Source organism: Apis cerana, linkage group LG8, assembly GCF_029169275.1.
Source record: "Apis cerana isolate GH-2021 linkage group LG8, AcerK_1.0, whole genome shotgun sequence".
In the NCBI taxonomy this organism is placed as follows: Eukaryota; Metazoa; Arthropoda; class Insecta; order Hymenoptera; family Apidae; genus Apis; species Apis cerana.
The window spans coordinates 5,239,493-5,255,222 of NC_083859.1; the positions used below are offsets into that span (position 1 = coordinate 5,239,493).

The following is a 15,730-nucleotide window of genomic DNA, read 5'->3' on the forward strand; positions in this document are numbered from 1 at the left end:
TAAAGTATTATTGGTTTTAATAAAAATTTCTAATCAGATATCATCATTACATTAATTATAAAGAAATGAAAAACTGAAAGATGAAAGTGAAAAACTTTCTATAAAAGTTTCCATGAGATATAGCAAATCTATTTATGTCACGTCCGTGCTAGAAATACTTGAAACTAATTATTATCTACATTAATTATGAAATAAGCGAAATGTTGAAGGATAAGGAAATATAAAAAAATAAAAACATCCATCATTTTCTTTATTACGGATATGTAATAAGAAACTTCCTTTTTTTTTCTAAAATCTAAAGAAGTAATATTGAATTTATAAAGTTTTTTCAAAATTTTTTTAGATGATAAAATTCCGTAAAATAGAAAATAGTGTGTGACGTAAAAATGTTGAAACACAATTCGAAAAATTTAATAAAAGATCCTTTACTTCGGAAGGAACTCGTATAAGATATAAAGTAGAAGTTATCGCAAAAAGTTGAAGATGCTAAGATTTCGAATTTTTTAATAAACTCTATTGGAATTTATAAAAAAAAAATATATATATATATAAATACTTTTGACTTTAATCCTCATTTTATTGTTGCTTCGCATTACTTTATTACCACCAAAGTTATCATTGCGTCTGTGTAAAATGTAAAATAACGTATACAACTAAAATAAAAGAAAAATAAAAGAAAAATCTCAATGGAAGTACAAGATAATAAAAATAAAAACAAAGTCGAAATTCACGTATTATTGTCAATCATAATCGATTATCAAAATTAAAAAACTAAGAAATATTATGAATAATTAAAAAGCAAAAAAATACTTAAAAGAAAAATAAACGAGAGTAAAAGAAGTAGCAGAAAGAAAGAAAGTAAAAAGAAAACACCTTAAAAAAAAAAAAGGATTGAAACGTGAAATTAGAGGCAAACAATATCACGATGGTGTTAGTGCATCCGCGATACACGGGAGGAAGAAATAAATTTGTCAATTACGTTTGTTCACGGAGGGGAGGGGGGAGCAGTTTCGAGTTTCTCCGTTATCGCGATCCTTTCCGCAATCAGTTACGGAGAAAAGAGCAACCGATGCGGTTGGCGCAAGGTATGGCCCGTTATCCTTGCTCACCGGCGTCTGCCATTTCCGGGCCGCGTGGGTGTGCAACCTCGGCCGAAACGTTCTCGTTTCCGGTGCAGTCCTCCGGCGTTTTCGCACGAATCGATACACCAGGTGACCAGATAAGGCCGGGGGAAAATCTAAAGAGCGGTTTCACGAGCGCAGACCCGTTTGTGGAAACCGCCCCCGCGTGTCGTTTCGTTATCTCATGCTTAATTACGGTCCACCGAACTGTCGTTTCGCCCCCCTTGGAACGAAGCTTCGAATTTCGAGCCTATCTCCAGCTATTCGCAAGGGATGCGAATTCGTAAAAATGGAAAAAGGTTAATTCAAGAATGAAAATGAACGAGGAAGGGGGAGAAAGAACGATGCGAGATATATTTTAAAATATATTTTAAAAATAAGTGATAGATGATACAAAGTAAGTAGGTCAAGCTCAGATGAGTTAAATTTTTATTATAAAAGGTAAAATTGTTGCTTATTGATTTCAATTGTATTTTGGATCGCGATGATAAAAGTTTGGAAAAATATATCGGGGAATTGGATTGACGAACTGAAGCAGAAATTAAATAATATCAATGTTTATTTCGCGTTTACACAACTCTTTATAACAAATATCGTTACTATATACAATATCGTTAGTCTTAATCGCTGCAAATATCAATAAATCGTCGATCTAGTCTAATATATACTGCGAAACGAAATTATCAATGGTAACATAAAATTTCGAAAAAAAAAGAAAAGCTAATTAGAAACAACAAAATCATACGGAAAAAAAGAGCCAAAAGAAGCAGTCGATACATCGAATATTCTTTTCATCAAAAAAAAATCATCACAGTATAAAATATATCTGCGATACTAATAAAATAAATCAATTGATCAATGTATCGTGCTTAACATTTCCAAAGCAAGAGCGCGTGGAAATAATGGAAAAAGAGACCTTATCTAACACATCTTACACTGATTACTATTATTTTCATTTCCTTATTAAATACACAATAACTAATACTTAATATATTTAAATACTTTTGCAGAAATAGAGTAGATTTTGTACGTCCTACATACAGTCACGAGTCATGGAACTTTCAGAGCAAGTTTCAATCATTTTCTTCTTCCGTATCGTCCATAACCCATTTTCCACTAGTTTCTCTCTTTCTCTCTTAATAATAATAATAAAAAGTAAAAAAAAAAAATAAAAAAAAAGGAATTTCTTACGTCTCGTCACTGGGTCTGGCTAACGTGAAATCCAAAATCTCGTCTGACGTTAAAAATCGAACGTCGCTATCCTCCGAGAGAGCCGATCCATTAGTTCCACGTTTGTACGTTTTTCTTCGTCTGACGATTATGGTCGCGACCAATAATGAGATCACCACCCCGGTTAAAATTCCAACCACTACACCGATTATCCCTGGCAAGCTGAATTTCGAAGCCCGATGTATTTCAGGATCGTGCCTCCTCACATTTGAATCTGCGGGGGAATTGTTACATAAATTTTCATTCAAATCTCTGAGCCTATCCTCTATTATCGTTTCTTAATTAACACGCGAGAAATTCAATTCAATGAATAAGCGTTTGAAATTAATAAATACCATCTTTGACATTAAATTATAATATATATATATATATTCAAAAAAAAATCTATCCTAATTATTTAAATTATAATCACTCCATCAGTCTTTCTTTATTCTATATACTCCTTCGACCCACGCAGGAAACCGAAATAAACTATTTCGAATAAACAACAACCCGTGAACTACCGCAATAACCGTTCTGCGCTCAAACACTACAATATACCAAGCACCGTGATAAAACAAGCGAAGCATGATCAAACTGAAGCGCAATCTAAATTCCAAGTACGAGCGAACACTTCACATTCATCCCTGTTTCTCCTTCCAACTCGAAGATCTAATCGAATTCCAAAAATTCTGGCCAAACTTTGGTAATTAAATGTATTGTAAGAATGATTTATTACCAGGTTTCTCGTTCACCGAACCGTATCTTCTGGTGGTGGTGGTGGTGGGCCGAACGAACGGCGTCTCCTTTGTCTGTGCAATTTTCGTTGTTGCGACAGTTGTTGTTGTTGTTTTTGTTGTTCTTGTTGTTCTTGTCCTCGTTGTTGCTGTTGTCGTTGTTGTTGTTGTTGTTGTGTAAGGCGGTTTGGTAATTCTCGTCGATTTCTCCACTTTCCGCGTGGACGATGATTTCAACGTGGTGCTGGTGGACGGCCTCAACGTGACAGGATCGATATCGTCCTTTGGATTTATCGAGAAACCTGTCCTCACTGTCGCCACGTCGGTCGCCGTGATCTTTTTCGCGGGTGGAACGAAAACTACCGCCCCTTCGTGATTCGTAGTCGGGATCTGCTCGGTTGCCGTGATCATCTCTTCGGTCTCAGCTACGAATTGAAATAGCGAATCATTAAGGTGAATAATAAATGATAAGATATGTAAGATGAATAATAAATGATATATTCCAAAACCAAAATTTTCAAGCAAACTTCTTTTCTTTTCTTTTTATCAAGATAGTTGTTGGAAGAGCTTTTTATTTTGTGGAAAATTAATAAAAAACATATGATAATGTCTTAGGATGGATTACTCTGTTTAAAATTATTAAGAGAAATTTATTTAATCTCTTGGTAAAACGATATTTTAAATAATAAAGAAAGGATAAATGTAATAATGTAATAATAATAAAAAAAAAAATAATGGAAACTTTGAAGATAGAAATTTATTTTATTTCGTTAAGCATTGTATTGTATATTTGTATCTTCTTTGAATAAATAAATATGCACAGTCTGCTCGCGATTGTTACAATTGTAGCGATTCGTATTTAATTTTAAATCGGAATGGAAAAAATATCGAGGGATGATGAGATACGTGAAAAAAAAAAAAAGAAATCACATCGATTCAATCCACTCACCTAGAACACAATACTCAGCGTAATCCGGGCAGCACATTGACTGTTCTTCGCAATCGAGGGTACAGAGACAGACTTCCGGCGTGGGTGGCATCGAAGTTGTAAAATTGTATGTCACACTATTTTTACATCTTCCACGGCAAGTTTGCTGCGCGTTCACCAGTTCGATTTGATCTAGGGAAACAACATTCGTTTCGAATGAGATATAAATCTTTTATTCGACATATAAAACGAAAATGGGGAGAAAATGCCATATTTTATTTAAAAAAAAAAAAGGGAAAAAAAAGGTTCTTTCAACCAGTAAAATTATCGATACGAAGAATAATTGCACGCTATAAAAAGAATTGAATCGATTATCGAATATAAAGATCGAAGATAGAGAAAAAACTGTAACATGTCATGTGTCTCGTATTTTATACAATAAGAAGAGAAAACGATTTTTTTCTTTTTTTTAATTTACTACAATCGATCCCACAATCAACTCTTTTCGTATTTGATTTTATGATTAAATATATTTGCTTTTAACACAACTCTTGGATATTTGAAAAATATCGATTATAATATTAATTATAATCTTTTGTATTTATCACATTTTTAACGAATTTATAAGAACAAATTTTTGTAAAAAAGATAGAATTACGAATTACAATTTAAAGATATCTTATGGATCTTATATTAATAATAATATTAATAATATTAATAATAAAATTATATTTTTAATATAAATGTTAATTATCTTGTTAATATAATGTGTGCTTTGATGAAGAGTTTGGTATAGAATTATTTCTTTAATCTAGGATATTGTAATGTATGCAATGTGACGTACGTAGAATATTCTAATAACTGCACTACTGATTTTCATGTAAATGGGAATAAATAAATGCTCGCAGGTACATATACATAATTGTTATAATACAAAAGGAAATTACGTGATATGAGAAGATTATCAATCTATATTTTTAATAACAACAGAAAATAGAAAATAATTTTCCACTCGTACACTTATAATAATATAACTTGCAACATAACGTGGAAAATATATGTATTATTTCAAATGTGAATATAATCGAACGATACCGTATGAGAGTTAAAAAGAGAATAATATAAAATCAATATTAGACATTCCCTCAGATACACTTATTAAACTCTGCCTCTATTCTGAAACAATTCATCTGCAACTCCTATATTCGCAATAATCCAAGAGTTGATACGCCATTTCATTATGTTTCCGTTAGTTTCGCAACTTGCCACGTTTCTCGCCTCTATTGTTCAATCGTAGCCTATTGTCCGGCGTTTTAATTAAAAGATAATTCGAACGAATTATCATCGTCTTGGGGTCTTAGATTCATCGTGAAAAATTATACTTCTATTTGAATTACCATCGTCGCTCTCGGTAACCGGCACAGTTTCATTTTTATTGTCGATACGACATTTGTCTCCCTGTAAAATGGCTATGTCGTCCACGGCGATGTCGCTCACATAGCTACTGCCTCGTACTCCTTCGATTATAATCTAAAGAATAAATAAGAAAGTATAAAGAGAATAAGAAATTGAAATTTATATTTTCGTTTTTCCGTTCCATTACCTGAAAACCTTTTTTAGCCTTGGGAAGATTGAAAATACCGTGCAGCCATTGGTTTCCTTGGTCACCCTCCTTGGTGAACATCAAACGAGGTAAGAGGTTTTCCTGTTTGAAGTATATGTTCAGAGCACCTATCGTTGCTCCATACATGTGATACCTAAAATTTTGAAAATATAAATATTTAATAAGTTATATATATAATGTAATAAATTGAACATTGCAACCTATAATAAATAAACATCACAGTGAGAAGTGATGAATCTATCTAATATCATATATTTTTTATCTATTATTAATTAGTATTATTGATTAAATATTATAATTATTCATTATTCAAAAGTTCAAATATGTAAAACGTGTAAAAGTAATTTTCTTCCAAACCTCGAAATTCCATAAATTCAAAATTTTCTCAATTTTCTCCGATTTTTAAATTATTATTTAATCGTGGTAAATATTATTTCGAAATATAACATCGTAAAAATAAATTTAATATAATTTTCTCATAATTTCTTTTAACGAACGTCATCTCCAACATACGAATTATATATTTAAATGATGATTGAGGACATGGTCGTTCTCTAATGAACTCTTATCAACCCTTATGCGACCTATAATATTAACTAACGCAGAAATAATCCATCAAAAATATTATCCTCGTTTTTTTTCTGTAAATCACTTTGAATTTTTGTTATTTGTTAATTTGTAACGTGTTGAATTGCAATAAATTCATTTCCAAGCATATTGTGAAATATAAAAAACGTATCTTTTTAAAATATTTAATTTACGATCTTCTCAATCGAAATATAATAATCATATAATAATTTAAAAAAAACGAGATTCTTTAAAAAATTATCAAACTGCATTTTTCGAGTTTTTGAAACGAAATTGAATTACGACTTCATTAAGTAAAATAATGGAAATTATTACTGACAAATGAGAGAAAGAGAGAAATTTCATGTAAAATTTCTATTTTCAGAACTTGCATGAATTATGAACGATTTCCAATTTGTATCTTGCAATTTCAATAAATTTTAATTATTCGAAAAATGTTCAATTTCGAAGTTATGAAGATTTATATATGTGTGAATAATTATCAGTAAGTGATTATCTAGTTTTAAATTAATAATTTAATTTCAAAACTCGAGAAGATCAAAGTTGAAGAAATTTTCGTTTTACACCAGTGATATCTTAATCTAATTTTTTGATAAAAAGTATGTCAACGTTTAGAAAAATTTTGCTTTACCAGAATGAGAAACAGCCAGAGTCCGTATACGATGCGTTATAAATAGGAGAAATAATTCTTGCAGAATCATTTTGCAGCCGACCAGAAGCTTCGATGTATAAGTAATAACCTGGAAAAGGAAAATTGAATGGCACTAAGATTTTTGATATCCTTCTGAACAAAAATTTATTTAAAATAATAATTTTCCAGGATTAATTTTTGAAATATAAATTTCTAAATCTAAATCTAAATTTATTAGCTGTTATTATTTTTCTTGATCTTTCTCTTAACTTGAAATATTTCACAACACATTACTTATCATCGTTTCAATTTATATGTGGAAATTGTTTGGTATAAGATAGATTAAAAAAAAAAATACCCTCATTTCCTGGTCCCAATGTGTGATCATGAGTTGGACCAGTTCCTATATGCGAGCTTGGTGTCTCGAAGTTGTGTCGCCGCCAATCGAAATCGTGCTGTGGATCTTGCTCCCACCAACAAAGATCCGGTTTCTCGAAATCGCATTGCGTCGGGGGTGCCGCATTTGTGTCTAATTAAATAAGTGTTTAATTTAATAATAAAATTCGCTAGAAACTTTTTTTTTAATTTACTTAAATAATTTACTTTAATATTGTATTATTACGTAAATTAAATATTGATTAAATTGTTTTAATGAAAAGTATTCAATGAAATCATTCGATATAAATTTTAGACTTTTAATATATTTAGAATATTATATAAACTTCATAAAAATTCTTATTGATTCTTATTGATTTCTTTTGAAATCCTGGAAGGATGAATGAATGAGATAAGAACTTCAAACTTTATAAAATTGTAGATTTAATTAATAAATTAATAAAATTGATTTGAAATATTTTCCAATATTATTTATTACAAATAAGTAAAAAAAAAAGAAAAATATATATATATAAATACCTCGACAATAAGGCACTGTGCCATTCCATTGTTTTCCATTGCAATAGATTTCGTGTGAACCAAATAACGTGTATCCAGGCTCACAAAAATATAATAATATTGCTCCATTATATTTAGGCACTATAAGAGCATGCTCTGGTGTTTGTGGTACAGGACATTCTGCATCTATTAGAATAAGATGATTAATAAAATTATTGAAAAATTCTAGTGATAATTTGTATTTTTATTTTTATTTATTCTACTTATTTATTTCTTTTTTTTTACAATTTTATTTCAAATTTTACTATTAAAATGTAAAATTATAAAATTTTAAAATTAAATAGTAATCATTTATCAATATTATTAATTCATAAATTATTTAAATTATACGAGAAAATTCAGGTGCGAATACGACATACATGTGAACTTTAATCATGTCGAAAGCTCAAAGTTCTTCACAATTGACAACGAAATGAGCATTTTAACTGAACAATTTTATCAAGTGTGATTAGAAAACTGTACTTACTGACGCATATGGGCGTAGGTGTATCCCATTGGCCTCGAAAACAAGTTGCATACTTGGTACCCACAAGAGTGAAACCGTCGTAACAACTAAATTTGATGATCCTTCCTCTGACCCTCAATCGAACTCTTCCATTCACCAGCTTTACCATGGGACATCTATTTGCAGCTTGAAAATATAAATTAATTTACTTTTATTATTTATGATAGGATTTTTCGTATGATAAATTAAATTTAAAAGGAAAAAATTTAAAAAAGCATTAATGATTTAAAAGAAAAAACAAAAAATATAATGAAATGGTCATAATGGAAAATAACATGAAATAAATATGAATATTTTGTTTATTGAATTATGATATTTTTTACTTTTATTTTTTTCGAGAAAGAAAAATATAAAATGGAAAATGAAAATATTAAATTATAATGGTTATCGAGTTAAAAATTTTAACATTTTCTTTTTTTTCTTTTTGATGAAAATGAAACACATTGATGAAATTTTAATAAAATTTATCGTTAGGATATTATATACATATCACTCTTTTATCTTAATTATATCTCGTCAATGTAATATTATTATGATTAAAAAATTGAATTTTTTATATATGATCTTATTCGATAAGCTGATATTGTAATATATTAATAAATAAATATTTGTTTAATAATTAATCAATAATTTATATTTTTTGTTTTCTACAGTTGTTTATAATTTTTTACTATTTTAAATTTTTAAAAATATCATTATTTAATCTAATGATAACAAAGAAAAATGAAATGTTAATAAACTGTCTTTAAAAAAAGACAAAAACTATTATTTCTAAAATGAATCAACAGTTTAAATATTGAGAAATAGTAACCAACTATCTTGTTACCGTGAAAAATAAAAACTGAAGACTTGGTATAAAGAAAAAAAACATTATGGACGGGATATTTCTGATTTATTCCCTGCGGACACTTCGATACACAGATTATTGAATATTCAACGATGGTCTTTATTGGTAACAATACTTGTCAATAAATACCGCGCGTAATTTTCAATATTATATAAAGGGGAATTGAGAAATAGGGAGAGGGAGAGAGAAAGAGAGAAATCGATAAACCAAATGAAATTGGATCTTAATTCTTGTTCAACAACCTTTCGTCTTGTTTCTTCGCCTTACAAAAATTGCTATCAATAAACGAAAGTATTTACTTCCTTGTGCTATAAAAATAAACTGTGAAGAAGATGAGCCGTTTCTCTTTTTTATATTTTATCGATGAAACGCAAAGAAATAATAAAAATGAAAAATCAAATCGACAAATTAGATGAAACGCAATCAAGCTATTCTTCGTTAATTTTAATAACGAATTTTATAAATTCATTATAAATTATTATATCGTCGAATAAGATTCTTTTAAAATGAACGGATAAAGAATGGGATAGGAAAAAAAATTATTAGATGAATTCATTGATAAAAGTTATTATTTTTACTTACAACCTCAATAAAATTTGATATTCTGAAAAGATGAAGGATATACTTTTACTGCGACATAAAAATCTGAATTGCTCGTGACTTACTTGTCGCTGCACCATAGCAAATGGAACACTGAACTAAGAAGGCCAATAGAAGAAACAGCGTTATTGAAGAAATCCTCATCCTTTTTTTATTCCTCAAGGAAACAATTCACCGTAACTAATAACTTATAAATCGAATTCAAAAAAAAAAAAAAAAACAGCGTTTTCCCTTTCGATTTCGCAATTTCGCTTTTAAATCGATGATTAAATTTTCATGCACATGTCCACAAAATCCATTATAAGAAGAATGAAACAGCGAATCGTGAATCACGTGAACAACGGCCGAGGTAAAGGATAAGAATGAAAAGACGATACACACTGGACGAGGGATAAAAACGAAAATCGGTTCTCGAATCGTTCTACATCTATGAATGAAACAGGGATGCCGCGCTTTGGGATTATTACGCTCCGAACGGAAGGCGGGAAAATCACTTCCGTCGACATGCTATCGTGATAGTGTACTATCAATTTCCGGCTGGAGTTATCAACACCGAACATTGCCAGGCCTTGAGGAGAATTCCTACAAATTGCATTTGCGCCAGAGATAAATGAATTCCAGGAGAGAGAAACACTGACCGTCTCTGATTAGATCACGCCCTGGCGCCAGGATTTTTCCTTTTTTCCAAACCAACGCCACAGACATGCCTTCAATCCCGTGCAAAGAGTGTTTTATATATATATATATTTTTTTTTATCTTTTCATTAGCGATATTTATTTTTTGTGGCATCTTTAGAAGTTTGATCAATAAAATCCAGTGAAGACATGATATAGATTCATTTTTTCCAAAAATGGCATAAAAATAATAGGTAAGATCCTTATTTGAAGATCTTTGTATTTGGATTTATGTTTCTTTATGATTACAATAAGCGACGTATTTTAATATTTGTGTGCATAAATTTTTTTATTTAATTTTAATTTTAATTATAAATTAAAAATTTTATCATAGTTATAAATAATTTATTCTAATTTTTGATTTTAGAAGGGAAGAAAGATTGATTGGGATGTAAATAGGAATTATATGTATGTTAGATATATTATTAAAATACATTACATAATTAAAATATAAAATACTTTATTAACACTGTAAAATATTTCTCAATAATAGTTTCTTGATAAAATAGTTTTATTTACATTATAATAAATCAATGATTTGGAGATAAAAATTATTTAAAAATACATGTTGAGACTCAATTAATTTGAATTAAAGAATCGTCCATAATAAAATATTGCGAGATATTACATTTTTATTATAGAACGATATTTTGAACAAAGTTAATTCACAAAATAATATATACATGAAATAATAATTAATTGTACTCAAATTCAAATAAATTCAGTCTTCGATATTGATTTTATTATTGTACTTAATATATGATTAAGTTTTTGCTAAAATTTTTAAATTACGAGAAATCCATTTTAGTACTAAACAATGATTTGAATGCAAGTAAAGTTTTATTATAATTTTCATTCTTTTTAGGTTTTTCAGATATTGGTTGAACAACTATTTTTTCAAAATTTGATAATAAATCCAACTGTTTAATGGAACTCTTTGTTATAAATTGTTCCATTTCAGATTGTTGCGTTTTATCAAAAATAAAAGTTTGCTTTATTCGATTCATAGCCTCTTCTATAAAAAAATTATAATTAATAAATTAATATTTCATTTTCTGAAGATAAAATCAAATGAAAAAATATATGAAAAATTCTACGAAAAAATTTAATTTAACAAAAATATTAAAAGAATTGAAATTTACTGATGACCGAGAGCAAATGAGTAAGCAACAAAGCGGAAATATAAAAATTCTCGTGGACCGATAAATAGGGATAAAATTAAAATAACTCGTATCATGTGGTAAGAATAAAAAAAGATAGAAAAATGATATCAATAAAGAGGAAGTTTAAAATTTAGTTTCATTACACTTTTTCTAACGCAAAATATATTTATACTTACGTTCATTTTCATGAAGAATAAAATTTTCAAAAGCATTTAAATTCCTCATAAATAAATGAAAGGAATCTTCGATATCCGTCAATCGTATTACAAAATCGGGGTCACATATTGCCAAATGCGACAAAAATCTTATTCCATCTCTTAATACTTTTGATTGTTTCTTTTTCATAATTGACCAAGCATTTTCGTCTGAAAACTTATCCTGGTATATTTCACCTATACACATTTTATTTGTTTCCGTGTTAAACAGCGAGTGTTTCGTACAAATATTCTTTAAGTTACAAGAACTTTTTCTTTGTACAGGGAAATTATCTGGATTAAAATTTCCAATGGCAGCTAGATTTGCTTCAGAACATTTACACAACGTTTTAATAGTGAATCTTAACAATTTCATACAACAATTACAAGAATTTAAAGTTTCAGATCTCAGAGGAATAATGTCTGTATGTAATATATATTGTACAATTTGTAACAATATATCCGTAATGTCAATTGCAGATAATATATCAAAGTGATAATTCTCCTCCTGTGCTAAAAGAATTTGTAGTGGACAAGCATCTAAAATAGATATGATATGATAATAAGTTTTAAAAGTGAATTACGAATTTATTTAAAAAAAAAAAGATTTTTTTACCTGGAGTAAAATGTAATGAACCTTTCCAATTGTTCACTGCCATTGATTCTATAATAAAAATAATAAAGTAATTATTTATAAAATATGAAAAAATTTATTAGATTTATCATTTAAAAATGTTAATATACATAAAACTAATAAAGTGTATATTTTTCATATGAATCATAAATGTTCATTAATATTACTATAAATTACATACGTGAATTAATACAAAGTTTCTTTAAATGAGTTGTAGACTTCACAAAAATCATCATCAAATTATTAAGTAATGTATAACAATATGGCAAAGGTCTACTAAATATTATTTCTTTAAATATTTGATAAATATATTCCATTCTGGAACAAAAAATTTTAAATTAAAAAAATTTAAAATATATTAACTTATTAAATATATATATCAGTTACATACCCTTCAGAACAATATTGAACTTTTTCATGAACATTGTAAATAAGCATCATAATTGCACATATAACACCACTAAATTGATGAGATCTTCTCTAAAAATAAATAATACAATTTTAATATTAATAATTATTTATTCTTTTTTATCAAAAAATTATCAAAATATGTATCATTAAGTAATATACATTACCGTAGTCCCAACTAAAACAATGAATTGCAATATCATTTTAAGTATTTCAAAATCTTGACTCTCTTTCAACCAAGTATTGTAACGAATCATTTGACAGGAATAATGTTTATAAGACTCATCTCTCTCTATGAGTAAACGTGTTTTTCCTGCAATATACTTGCTAAGATAAGTTGATTCCACACTTACATACGATAATATGCCAAACACTCTTCTAATTTCAACACCACGTTCACATTCGTGCCATGCATTAGCAGAACACACGCATTTTCCATTGAAGTCAGAACTCGAATATAAAGAAGAAAAATAAATGTCATTCATGTCTCGAATATCGTCATTTTTCATAGCTTGGGAAATCGTTTGTAGAATAATTATTACATTTAAAATTAATTCTCTTGCAGTAGAAATTAACTAAAAATATAATTATTAATAAATTTATATATTGTTTAGTAAAGTAAACTTAATATATATAAAAATAAACTTAATAATATATATGAAAATAATTTACTTTGTTTATTAATGGTATAGTTTCTTCTGCTTCAAGTTCTAAGCTGGTTTTTCGTTGAAGAGCAATTATTTCTGGCATAATAAATTCCACCGATAATTTTTTATCGTTAATCATAGTCGTTATTGGTTTTACTAATTCTGGATTTTCTATAAAATATACAAAGTAGTTAAGCTCTGAATAAAATATATAATTTAAATAAAAATATTACCAAATATTCTTGATGTATCTTCTTCTTGTAAAATTGGCAAATTTCGTCTTCCTATTTTTTCTATAATCTGAATATCAATTATAGATTTTTCTGGTTGTGGTGGATCGTATATTGATTTTGGAATTTCTGCAAGAGGAAAATCTACAACATGTTCTTATTAAATTCATTCTTATGAATTATATAAATGGTACAAATTAATATTTTTTGTATTAAGTTATAATCTTCTTACATGGATTCCATATTTTGAGAAAATGATTGTTTTTATTAATCATTTTATTAGTTTGTACATAAGTGTCTTTAACTTTTATTGGTTTCATAATTGAAACTGATGATCTAAAAATAATTATTAAATATTTTTTTAATATTTATCTTTAAAAAAAATATTTATTATTATTATTTTTAATATCTAAAGAATTATTTACCGATTCTTTGGTGAACTAAATTTATTTTTATTCATAGAAAGATTTAAATTTATAGTATGTGGTTCTGTTAATTTAATATTTCCACTTTCTAATAATTTACAACGTTCCATTAAATTTCCTATTTCAAATGTCTATAATAAAAAGAAAAAAATATATTATTTATATATATATTATTATTATTTAAAATAGAATTATAAAAAAATTAATTATCAATAAATTACTAACTTGCAATTCAAGTTGTGTTTTTAAATTTTCTTTTTCTTTACAAATGGTATTAATTTCCGATCTATGTCGATTTTCTTGTTCTTCAATAAAACGTGTTTTTTCCAATCTATCATTTTCTGCTCTTAACTGAGTTTGTTGCAATTGGTTTCGTAAAAATACAGCTTCTCCTTCTTTAGTTATGAAGTCATTTAATAACTTCTGATTTTCATATTTTAACTTCTCCAATTCTTTTGCATATTCTGATATTATGATATTATTTTCAATAATATGCAAAAATATAATAAAATATTATGATTTCCTAAGAAATTCCTACTTACCCGCAGTAGCATTGTCATCTAATTTAAATGTTGAATTATATATTTTTTTATTTATTAATTTATCTTCAAATTCATTATAGTCAACAGAAACTACAGTACTTATATCTTTTATGTTTTCTTCTTTTCTTCTTTGATTACTTAATACATGTGTAGAAGTTTTTGATATTTTATGATTACTATTATCTAAATTAATTTTACTAGTAGATGGTATTGCATTTTCTATAAATGATTTTTTATCTATATCTAATTGACTTACAATATTATCATCCTGAAAAATAATATGAATATAATAAATAAATTTATTAAAAGCCATTTATTAAAAAGCCATAAAAATATATATATATAGATAAAGATAAAGATATATATATATATATATATATATATATAAAACCTGCAAACAAGCCTGAGTAGCTATAAAATCCATTTCTTCAATATCCTCTTCTGCAAAATCATCTCCCCAAATATCATCTCTTCCATATTTTTTATTTCTTGAATCTTTATTGTTTATAGAAGTATCTGACAAACTCCCTTTCTTTATATCATACTTTGGACGTTTTGCAGGTAGAGAAAATTCATTTTCACCATTATTTTCTACTCGTTTAAACATTTTAATTTGTTTATAATATTTAACAACATAAAAGATAAATTTAATGTATTTTTTTTGCTAATTCTTTATATTCAATAGATGTTATTTATATGATTTAAATGAACAATTTTGTTTATTTAAAATTAACAAAATTGTTATTTAATGCAATAATTTTGACGAATGCTACATTTTATTCAAACTGGAAATTCAATAAATAATTATTATAAAATATCACATTTCTTTTAAATATTGATTCATTCTAACCTTTTAATTATTTTATGATTTTTTTTAATGATATTAAAATAGCAAAAATTCAATAAATATTTAAGAACATTATTCTTCATTCTTATTTATTAATTTATTATAAAAACTTGTTATAATAATTAGAACATTTGAAATTCATTTCAAATAATTATATGACAGAAGTTTGCTTACAAAACGTATTAAGAGTGGTAATACTGTCATTCAATGGAATAGTCCAT

General features: G+C 27.2%; 2 protein-coding genes across 3 annotated transcripts; both read right to left on the reverse strand.

Annotated features, from left to right (window-relative positions):
- Positions 1-1,662: 1,662 nt before the first annotated feature.
- Positions 1,663-10,188, reverse strand: LOC107995366 (uncharacterized). Its single transcript, XM_017052836.3, has 10 exons — positions 9,810-10,188; positions 8,259-8,423; positions 7,754-7,918; positions 7,197-7,367; positions 6,839-6,947; positions 5,599-5,752; positions 5,393-5,525; positions 4,017-4,187; positions 3,070-3,492; positions 1,663-2,565 (listed from the first exon to the last, which is right to left on the reverse strand). Exons 1-10 carry the CDS (start codon positions 9,886-9,888, stop codon positions 2,309-2,311), a joined length of 1,827 nt encoding a protein of 608 aa, XP_016908325.1. The 5' UTR covers positions 9,889-10,188; the 3' UTR covers positions 1,663-2,308.
- A 674-nt stretch (positions 10,189-10,862) lies between these two features.
- Positions 10,863-15,703, reverse strand: LOC107995374 (uncharacterized). 2 transcript variants are annotated; one of them, XM_062078258.1, is made up of 14 exons: positions 15,513-15,652; positions 15,054-15,447; positions 14,663-14,930; positions 14,346-14,584; positions 14,121-14,251; positions 13,928-14,031; positions 13,699-13,839; positions 13,491-13,636; positions 12,986-13,393; positions 12,802-12,890; positions 12,592-12,728; positions 12,393-12,440; positions 11,759-12,316; positions 10,863-11,434 (listed from the first exon to the last, which is right to left on the reverse strand). In XM_062078258.1, the coding sequence occupies exons 2-14, from the start codon at positions 15,267-15,269 to the stop codon at positions 11,208-11,210; spliced, it is 2,712 nt and encodes a 903-aa protein (XP_061934242.1). In that variant the 5' UTR covers positions 15,270-15,447; positions 15,513-15,652; the 3' UTR covers positions 10,863-11,207. The 2 variants fall into 2 exon arrangements, with proteins under 2 accessions (XP_061934242.1, XP_016908331.1); XM_017052842.3 differs by having other exon boundaries at positions 15,054-15,703.
- Between the last annotated feature and the right edge of the window lie 27 nt (positions 15,704-15,730).